The sequence below is a fragment of the Eurosta solidaginis genome, chromosome 2 (assembly GCF_040869045.1).
Source record: "Eurosta solidaginis isolate ZX-2024a chromosome 2, ASM4086904v1, whole genome shotgun sequence".
NCBI classification, from domain to species: domain Eukaryota; kingdom Metazoa; phylum Arthropoda; class Insecta; order Diptera; family Tephritidae; genus Eurosta; species Eurosta solidaginis.
The window spans coordinates 132,444,947-132,455,690 of NC_090320.1; the positions used below are offsets into that span (position 1 = coordinate 132,444,947).

At 39.4% G+C, this 10,744-nt stretch overlaps 1 protein-coding gene and 1 pseudogene across 1 annotated transcript; one reads left to right on the forward strand and one right to left on the reverse strand.

Moving 5' to 3' along the window:
- Positions 1-764: 764 nt before the first annotated feature.
- Positions 765-1,834, forward strand: LOC137241647 (uncharacterized). The gene is made up of 3 exons (XM_067769156.1): positions 765-860; positions 934-1,187; positions 1,252-1,834. The coding sequence occupies exons 1-3, from the start codon at positions 765-767 to the stop codon at positions 1,832-1,834; spliced, it is 933 nt and encodes a 310-aa protein (XP_067625257.1).
- A 2,657-nt stretch (positions 1,835-4,491) lies between these two features.
- LOC137241648 (uncharacterized) lies at positions 4,492-5,942 on the reverse strand (annotated as a pseudogene).
- Between the last annotated feature and the right edge of the window lie 4,802 nt (positions 5,943-10,744).

Genomic DNA, 10,744 nt, shown 5'->3' on the forward strand with positions numbered 1-10,744 from the left:
TTAGCTGTTAGTAAGTAGTTGAGTACACTTTCAATTTTTATTCAAAACGGAAAACGTATTACCGTGTTAGTACTTACAACAATACTAAAGGCTGGTTTTCATTATGTCAAAATCACTGACATCAAATACTGACTTAACTGTCACCATGGCGATTTGGTGTCAAATGTGTTTTCATTACATATAAAAAACAGGCAGTCGATATAGCAGTGTGTGTTAAAGACTGTCATCAAATTCTAGTGTCAGTCGATTGACATCCAGTTTTCACCACTGATGTCAAACGTTAAGTAAATATTTTTGACAGCCCATCAGCTGTTGCATTCTTTTGAACAAAAGACAAAAAATAAAAGTGGAAGTGCGAGAGTGAATTAAATTTTGTAAAAGTCGATAAAATAATTAATTTAAACAAAAAAATGCTGAAAAATAAACAAATGGCGATAGCTGCTGCGACTCTTTGTTTTGTGACAAGCCTAAGGGCATGAAGAAGAAAGCGGCACCAGCTAAGGAAGCGGAAGCAGTGGTGGGTTAGGCCAGGGCTTCGGGATAGAGGGTTCTACGCTACACTGCGTTCTAAGCTGTTCGTGCTAGATCCAAAATTGTGTAAACATTTTTTGAGGATGACTCTGGAGGACTTTGACTTTCTTGTGGAGCGCATAACCCCATTCGTTTACAAATCTAATACCAAGTTCCGGGATGCCATCTCGGTAGGGGAGAAGTTGGCAGTAACTTTACGTTACTTGGCAACAGGAGATAGCTTTTCCAGCCTGATGACTGTTTTCCTGTTGGGAAAAACTACCATCTGTCATGCAATACGTGAGAAACGTCGTGCTATTTATGAAGCTTTGAAAGACGATTTTTTAGAAGTGAGTATTCATGTGATTTCTTTAATCAGTCAGAAATCTACACATATATTAATGGTGGTTATATTTCGTCGAGGTTCCCAGCTGTCATGAAGAATGGACAGAAATTGCTCAACGTTTTGAACAGCGGTGGAATTTCCCTAATTGCTGTGGGGCACTTGATGGAAAGCATGTAGCTATTCAGGCACCTGGAAACTGCGGCTCTGAGTACTTCAATTATAAAAAATTCAACAGCATTGTTCTCATGGCTCTAGTGGACGCCGACTACAAATTTTTGTTTGTAGAAGTTGGAGCATATGGCCGTGAATCTGATGGTGGTGTATTTGGAAGGTAATTCTGCTACAAAATCTTGGAATTTAGTGTAAATCATTAACTCTTATTCCAAAATACACAGATGTCCACTTTCTACTGCACTTGCTGAAAATACAATTAATTTTCCACCACCGAAGCCACTTCCACATGAAGGAAATGAAATGCCTTTTGTCATTGTTGCTGACGACGCTTTTCCTTTGAAAACGTACATAATGAAACCTTTTTGTTATCGTGAACAAGTTATGTCGCACAAAATTTTCAACTATAGGCTATCTCGAGCCAGAAATGTAGTTGAAAATGTGTTCGGAATATGTGCATCGCGGTACCGAATTCTGAGAAGGCCAATGGACGTGAAACAAGTATACGCGAAAGCTATTGTTCTGGCCATTTGCGTCCTACACAATTTTCTTTTAAGCCGCAAATCAGTATATATGAGAACATCTGACGTAGATAGTGAGACAAATGGTGTTGCTGTTCAAGGTAATTGGCGAATGGAGCTTGGAGAAAGCGGAATGCTCCCATCAATTCGGCCAAGCAGTACTTTAGGTAGGCCAGCAAGCAAAGCAGTAAATGTGCGTGAACAATTTATGGAGTACTTCATGACACCTCATGGTGAAGTTGCCTGGCAATACAACAGAACAATACTACATGACTCATTTTGGTAGTTTAGAAGCAAGTGTGCAATAGAGCGGGTTGTTCCTTAAAATATTCTTTTTGCTCGTCAAACTAAAGTGCTTTGAAATTCATGGCAATGTTATTTTTGAATTATTTGACAAAGTTTTTAAACAAAGAAGTTCCAATATTTTTTATGTTTGGTGAATATTTTTATACTTATGTTTGATGAAAGAAAAATAATATTTTAAGGGCCTACAACTCGGTAGCTGACACAACTATGTGAAAACGACTTCCGAGCTCAAAAGGACGTTAGAAGAAATTGGCTCTCAAGGTAAACATTTTGCCATATCAATCGGATGTCAAATAAAAAAGTTACACTAAAAAAACTATTTGTTTTTGTAAGGATAAAAAAAAACAAATACATTTTCCGAAACCCTCTCAACACGAGCTTCGAGTTTATTTATTATGTTAACTAATTTTTTATGAAAATATGCTTCATGACCCAATACAGGAACTGTGATCTTTTTTTAATGCGCCGGTTCTGAGCGCAGAATTTTGGCAGGCATTTAGCTTCTTACAATAGGTAATTTTTAGGCTTGGCGATCATATAGGGGACGCGTAGCATGCAATCGGCTGGCCAATTGCTTTGTATGTGGTAATGAGCATTTCTTTGTATTTTCCCCAAGTACTGCCAGCAAGGGATTTGAGGATTTTATTACGGCTCTGGATTTTCGGCACAATTGCGGCTGCATGCTCACCAAAATGTAGGACAGTCGGTAGCGTAGTGCCATCGACGTGGATGTTCGAAATGGTCGACATTTGGGATGTCCCATGTTGTAAATAAGGTGGCGGAGGATTTAGTCGGTGATAATTCCAGGTTTCGCGAGGCGAAAAAACTGGACAGATCAGGGAGGTAGTCGTTTATTCTATTGCAAAGCTCATCGATCTGTGGGCCTGGGCCTGTGGCCATTATTGTGCAGTCATCGGCGTATAGGACATCACCCTGTGTCATCCCTTGTTTAATTCTTTTTGGTTTTGATGTTTGATTTCTAAATTGAACCGATGCCTGCCGACCACCCAGATAATTTGCGGTCCACCTTTTAAGACATGGAGGAAGGGTAGACCCTTCCAGATCTTGCAGTAACGTGCCGTATCAAAAGCTTTTGATAGATCTAGCGCAACGAGTACTGTTCTATGGTGGGGGTTTTGATTTAAACCGCAATTTGTCTGGGTGCTGATGGCATTTAGCGCGGTGGTGGTGCTATGGAGTTTCATGAAGCCATGCTGATGACAGGTTAGCTGCAAATTTGCTTTGAAGTAGGGGCTTCAAGCGTCTTGGCTACTGGCGATAGCAGAGATATCGGGCGATATGACTCTCCTATGTTAGCTGGTTTTCCAGGCCTTAGTAGCGGGACAACCATCGCCATTTTCCATTTTTCGGGAATTACAAAGGTGGAAACAGACAGGTTGAAGACATGTGCTAAATATTTGAAACCCTCTTTCCCTAGGCTTTTAAGCATCGACGTGGCTATGTCGTCTGGGCCCACTGCTTTGGATGGTTTAGCATGACCGATGGCATCCTCAACCTCTTTGGCGGTGATGGTACTTGGGGACGTGCTGTATTTATGTTTACAAACAAATGGCTTGCCTACTAACATTTTTTTAAAATTCAGTCTTTGCTTGTCATTAACATCAATAAAGGTGTCAGTTTAATATACATTTTTTTTTAAAAAACATTTTGTACTGTTTAAGTCTTTGCTTTGTACATTTACGCTATTCACAGGGGTGGTAAATAGGTATGTATATATTAAGATAAATAAGATACATTTCATTTGGCTTGAAATAAATAAAAATAAAAACACACATTTCATTTGGATCGCTGTTAATACACCTTTAGCAGAACAACTCTGCGTATATTGTATATTTTACAAATTTCCTACTTAAATTTCCTTAAAAATTCACCAAATTTGCATCAGAATTTTCAAAATTTGCATAAAAATTTTCAGAATTTTTTCGAATATGAAGTTTTGTAGCCCATTCAATTCTTGTATAATAATGTGTAACTTACAAGCAGATCGCTTGCTTCCCTAATTTTTGACAAGTTGTTTTTCGATCTTAAGTTTTTTTACCCAAAGACGTCAGAAAAAAAATTGCCAAAAACCAAGGAAACATTCAATCTCTTTGGATGTTACACATTATTGTATTAGAATTGAATGGGTTGGAAAACTGCATACTCGAAAAAATTCTGAAAATTGTTATGTAAATTGTGAATAAAGAAATTTTGTTGCATCTAAGTAGACTTTTGTGGAACACTGTATACAGTGAACCGAAGTAAACTGGGACAAAACTTAAAATTGTTTCATTCGTAACATATGTACCTACATTTTTGTATATTTTCATTTAAAATATAGTGAAATTTTTTTCGTCGAGGGTTTTAAGCAATTTCTTTCATACAACACAAAAAAAAATAAAGGTTTTACGAAAATTATTAAATACACACAAAATTACTATGTTAACATTTTCCATTTTGTCTCAGTCTATCTTTAGTTCACTGTAATATAGGGCCCAGAGTTATTCTGGCTAGTGAATGTATACATATTTAAATCTGAAAATACATAAATAATTGTAAAAATTACGACGGCATTATTCTTTGCTAAAAAAAAGAAAAAGAGAAATTAACATTTTATCAATATTATTGCTTTTGCTCTTACCGTGCAAATTTGTTCTGGTATTTTAATACCAGCTCATACAACTCAGCCTTGAATTCCTTTCCCAGTTGAGGGAGTTCATTTGACCATTCACGGCCATTTGATGCCACAAAATTGCCCAGGTCATCCCAAGCATCAGCTTTTGCGGCCGTTGACATTGTCTCCAATGCTCGTTCCATCACCTCGGAGAAACCATCGTCATCTTTTTTAGCGCGACGTCGTGACATTGATCCTCGGGATGTTGACGGTGTTGACATCGAGTCATCGCAGTCCTCAGAACCGTCTGTGTCACCCTGGGAAGCAGGTGAACTCTGCTGCGATGGACATTTCTATAAATCAATAGGTACATGTTAAATAACCGCTAATTATTAAAAAAAATGCGGCTGAGTGGAAGATTACCCTATTTCAAAAAAAATTACAAAATCACCCTATCTCATAATTTGTTTGAACAACGGTTAAAAATAGCTTTTTCGCAGAATATATTCAGGGTATTCGTTTCATTTCTTATATATGCCTCGAAAAGCTTGTATAATGTAATGTAAACTTGTATGACAAATTAGATATACATATACGAGTTTTACAACACACAACAACAAGCACTGCCAACATAAGTTAGTTCTGCCATTTATGGGGTGGCTATGGGAGCTAGGAGGTACCCCGTTAATGCGAAAGTAAAAGTGAGCATATTTTTCCATACGCAGTACCAAGCCTATCTAAAGCAACGAAAATTCGAGTTACACCACTTGTGCTTTACGACGAATATAAGCGTATAAACGAATCCCCTGATTATTTTATTTCTTTTGTTAAAGAGCTAAATGTTATTCGCAAGAAAACGATCAAGAAATTCTTGAGCGTTTTTTGGCAAACAGCACTGACCTCTTAAATCATGTCGATCGTTATGAAAAATATATGTGTATACAATTACATACATATATAAGTCACTGTATGTTTATAAATACATATATACTTACACTTGGAAGATTGGACGTTGTGTTGACCTCAATTTGCAGCGACGGCTCCAGGACTTCAGGGAGTTGTATAGCGGATTTACTGCATTTGCTCGTACCGCACCTTGTCCACTTTTGCTCTTATGTTTTCTGTTAAAGGCCGCTTATTATAAATGTTAGATTTAGCAATTGCATATATATTTATAAAGGAAAAAAAGAACTCACGCGGAAAGAGCAGCGCAGGCTGTTCCATTTGGTAGATACCTCAGATCGCGACATCTGTAAGATATCTGCCACTTCTGCCATTGAGCCTCCCTCAAATTCCTGTCCCTGTATTGAGGCGACAGAAAATTCCAGGTACCGTCCCTTACCTCTACTTCTTGGGCCAGCCTCTCAGTTTGCTCCGCTGTCCATTTCTCTGTTAGTTTTCGCACACGCTTCTTTTTTTCCGTGGTACCGACTGGGTGAAGGAAAGTTGTACAATTGGAAGTTAACCCGTCCATATCACTGGGTGGGTGAAGGAAAGTTGTACAATTGGAAGTTAACCCGTCCATATCGCTCTCCATTTTAACTATAAACTCTAAACTAAAATTCAACAAATTAATATATGTATAAACATTTTCTACAAATTTTATAAAATTTACCGAAATCATCTGTGCACTAATGACAGATTTGCCAGCATGTAGGAAAATCTGTTTTGTGTGTCAAACGTTGCCAACTGCGCTGGCAAACTGAAACTTGGTCGTTTTCACTTGGATGCAATTTTGTTTGACAGTGAGCTGTCAAACCTGACTGCAAACGCAACTGACACTATTTGGCAGCCCGTTTTCATTATTTTGGCAACATTTGACAACATATATGCCATAATGAAAACGAGACTTAAGAAAATCACACTAATTGAATATTAAAATAGGATTAGAAAAAGAGTTGCATAAGCAAGACATTCAAACGTTCAGTTGCTGAAAAATATTTTATAACTATAAGCTTAATGAAATCAATGGATTGAAAAACTTGTAGAGAAGTGTGCAAATGGTAGCGGCAAACACAAAGAACTAGGCGATTAGCAAGACAAAGGAAGCTTATACGAATTTTAAATGAAATAACAATTAAGACAGTTATTAAAATTACTTAGGAGCGTACAAGATTTATAGCGGTCGAAATAGAACATATATATACTTGGGAAATAATACATATATGTACATAGGTATGTATGTAAAACTAGCAAACAAATTATGTGCAACTGCCTCAGTATTGTCACATTTTTTTTTGTTTCGTTAGTTTAACAATATTGTATTTATGGTTGTAACAACAACTATGCAAAAGCAATATCGGAACCATTGTCAAAACCAAGAAAAAAAATTCAAATTCGAAAATGCTTTTTTTTTACTTTCGTTAATCTCGAAGTATTTTAATACACTGTACAACGGAAAATGTGCCAAGTAATTTAACTTAACCAGTTAAAATGTCTTTTTTCTCTTTTTATTCCATTAGTGTAGAATAACATAACGAAAACTAGGCGGCTTCTTTTTTTGAACTTCGTTATCTTTTTTTAATTACTTGAGTTAATAGTATAACTAACCGGTGCAAAGAAATTTTGAAACGTTTCCAGAGAAGAAATTATTATGGAAACAAATCAAAATTAAAACAAAACTTCTTTTAGAATTTTATCACACCTGTATATAACTTATACAAAAAAAAAATTATTAAACCTCAATTTTTTTAAAACTTTAAGGCTCTGCTTTTAAAAGCTGCAACTCAAAAATATTTTCATGAAATTTTTAATAGAAATTTGGAGATTGAAAAGGAGCGAAGACTTTCTAACACTTCTGAAACTTTCCCGAAAACGTTTTCGAAATCCGCTTAAACGAGTTTTGTTGTACCAACCATTAAAGCTTACTTTGTAATAACTTATATAAAACAAACTGTACCCCTTACAGTAAATTTGTATGCCTGCCACTCTAAAGTCCGATGTTTGTATTTTCTCACACAAAGCGTTTATACTGATACCAAACCATAAATATGTGTATGATTTGAAATAGCACGAACAAAAAGAAAACAAGCAACAGAGCAAGCTTAGCTAGCCTTAAGTATTCATATTCCCATTTATCCCCGCGTATCTTCACGCCTTAAATAATAAAAGTTAATATGCAATAGTCTTGTAAGTTATCATGTTGTATTACCACACTTAACCGTTTTTACGGTATAGGAAAACCCAAAGGTTTCATTTTCCATTTATAGTCGATAAAGGGTGAACGGTTGAATTAGTTCTTCTTTCACCTTATACCCTATGTACATAGACGTAGTGAGAATAGCTATTCCGCTTACTATAAATATATTGGAATTAAATTAATTACCCGTTCGCAAAACAATACTACAAAGTATCAATTGAAAATGATATGGAACAAACACATAAAATTAAACTTGGTTTAGCATTTAGTTATACCGGTTACTTACTACAAAGACAAGATTTAATACTTAGTCTAGTATACATGCATATAGACTAAATTCAAAAGGATGCGAAACGCCCATATTAGCTTATAATTAATTTAACTCTATAGCGTTTTTTTTTTTGCAACACCTGCATTTACATACTATAAAGCAAACAAAAAACCCTAAATAACTTAAACACATATTAGTGCCGAATACAAGGCAACCAAATTTTAATATTTAAAGTTATATCCTACCACATACCTATAATGTGCTACCATTAAATTTTTGTAAACTAATCGTAATCGCCATGAATAAATAAAGTGAAATTGAATATGGGAATGCTGACTTCCTTTATTGACTTAGAAGGAACTTAGGGCATACAGGTAAGGGGCCACCGAAATTTAGGTGCGTCGGTGGCCATGGTTTTAAAGGGTGGGACAAGCACCGGGCGTCGCAACAGCACCCGCGGCGCCCCCTATGTATATTCGGCCCTTTTTGTTTTTCCCCCTTATATTTTTTCAGCTGTTTGTTTATTACTTTTATTTTTCAGCGCTATAACCGGTCGTTTCCGGTTCGATTTTTTTGCGGTTAGATTTTGTTTTAAATTTTGAAGTGCTAACGGTCTGTCCGTGGCATCCGGTTCGACCGGATGTCGTTTTATTTTGAATTGATAAGCGTTTTGAGTCGGTCTCTGCGCTTCTGTCTGGTTTGTTTTTGAATTTGACAGCTGTTAGTTTTTATATGCATGATATGACCATTTTTGTCTGTTTATGACGCAGGAACAGTAAGGTTGGCAAGGACTCGCCCCAGTCGACAATGACTAGCCACTGTGCACCACAACATCGGGTGGTACCACAGAACACCACTTGGATTGTGACGGGTTGAGCTGGGATTCAAAGCGGCACCCTTTCCTGTCCCACCAGTCTGGGGAGCGGCCATTGAAGCCGCTCCACCCATAGCGAGTGTAGGTTTACCGTGAGTACCTGTCTTCGAAGACCTAACCTCACGTATGCACCAAGTACACGGGACAAAGCAGGTCTGACCAGCCTCCAAGGCTCGCTTACTTTGGTACCAATCGATAATGTGTGTCACGGCACCCGGTTGCAATGCAACTCCACATTCGAGCTTACCAACTCTTACCTCATTCGGATATCAGCCACATCCACCACGATGCTCCCAAAGGGGCCAACCGCAACCGATCAGAAACGGAGCAAGCTCCGCGGGCTATCTGTTCCCCGTAGTACCACTTTAAAGTCTTGGTATGACTTTCGCAGCCGAAGCCACTTCCGGTTGAGTATCCACCTACTCCGGACCGGCCGCCTAGGGGTGAGGTGGGGTTAGAACCCCCCCCCCCCACACATCCACGGACACACACACGAATTAACCACCACGATCACCACCACGTCTCCTCCGTCGAAACACCTCCAAAGCATACCTATTGAGCAAATCAATAGTCCGACTAGTGGAGAGCGCTCCACTCACATCAACCCTTCCTTCTTCAACATTAACTCCCAACTACCCAAATCCCTTATGTCCGAATACTCTGGGCACTCGCACAACACATGCACCCAATCCTCACATACAGCCCCACATACACACCCCTCCGTTTCGCTCAAGCTCCTCTTATGCAAGAATGCATTAAGAGGACCATGACCTGTAAGCAGAAAACCCAGGCTCAGATTAAGTCTGAAGTCTGGATTTTCCGCCACAAATGAAACGTCCCGGATGTACCCGTACGTTACCCTGCCGTTGGGACTATTGTCCCAGCGCTCCTTCCCTCTAACCACCCCTTCTAATCGACGCCTATTTTCTAACCATCCACTCTCCACATTATCGTCGGCGGCCCATTCATCCTCCAACAGCGGCAAACTTGCCCTCCTTCTCAGCCTGAAGGAAACAGCGAGCTGTATAACCATCGCATCCGTAGATACGGTACGACACAAGGGCAAGCATGGGAGCATCATGCACCTCTGTATGCTCAGCACGCGCCTCTGACCATGAGCAGTCATGACCGTTCGGTACCATATGGCGGCGCCAAAATTAGCACATGCTACGAATAGGCCACGATATATTTTACGAACGGCACGGCGAATCAGGCCCCAGTCACTCCGAATGATACGTCGTAACTGCCCCGAAACATTCTTCATCTTGTCCCTGACAGTATCCAAGTGTGGCAGGAAGTTCATCCGCTCACCCATTGTCAGCCTCAGGTATTTGATTTTCGTCGCATATCTGATGCTGACCCCGCCGATGTGGACAACCGGTGGGCGATTCTGTGACAATCTGCCCTTAAGCAGCATCATCACAGTTTTGTCCACCGAAATCTCTACGCCAACATGGGCGCCCCAGCCAGCCACTATTTGGCATAGGGACTCGCTGGTATGCTCAATGCTGGCGCGAGAATCCCCCTCCACTAATAAGAAGAGGTCATTCGCATAGGCGCAGAGTTTGCAAAGATGCTCGAGTTGCCTTAACAAGAAGTCCACAGATTGATCCCTGCGGACAACCTCGAGCCACCTCCCTTTCCACACTTTCACAGGCACCAACGATAGTAGCTCATCTGTCCGAGAAATATCTCTTCCAAAGAGAAATTTCTGGGCAGCCGAGCTCCACTAAACGCTCGATAACCCTGTCCCAGCGCAGGAAGTCAAACGCCCCCCTGAAGTCAATAAATATGCCCAGGACATATTTATTGGAGCTTCTCTCAACACAGTCTTGGACATGTATCCAGGCGTCTTCAATGCTGCGTCCTTTCCTGAATCCAAACTGTCTATCCGACTGGTTACCCCCAACTAGCTCTTGAAGACGCTCAACCATAACCCTCTCCAGCACTTTGCCAAGCACTGGAAGAAGGCTGATACCTCGGTATGACCGA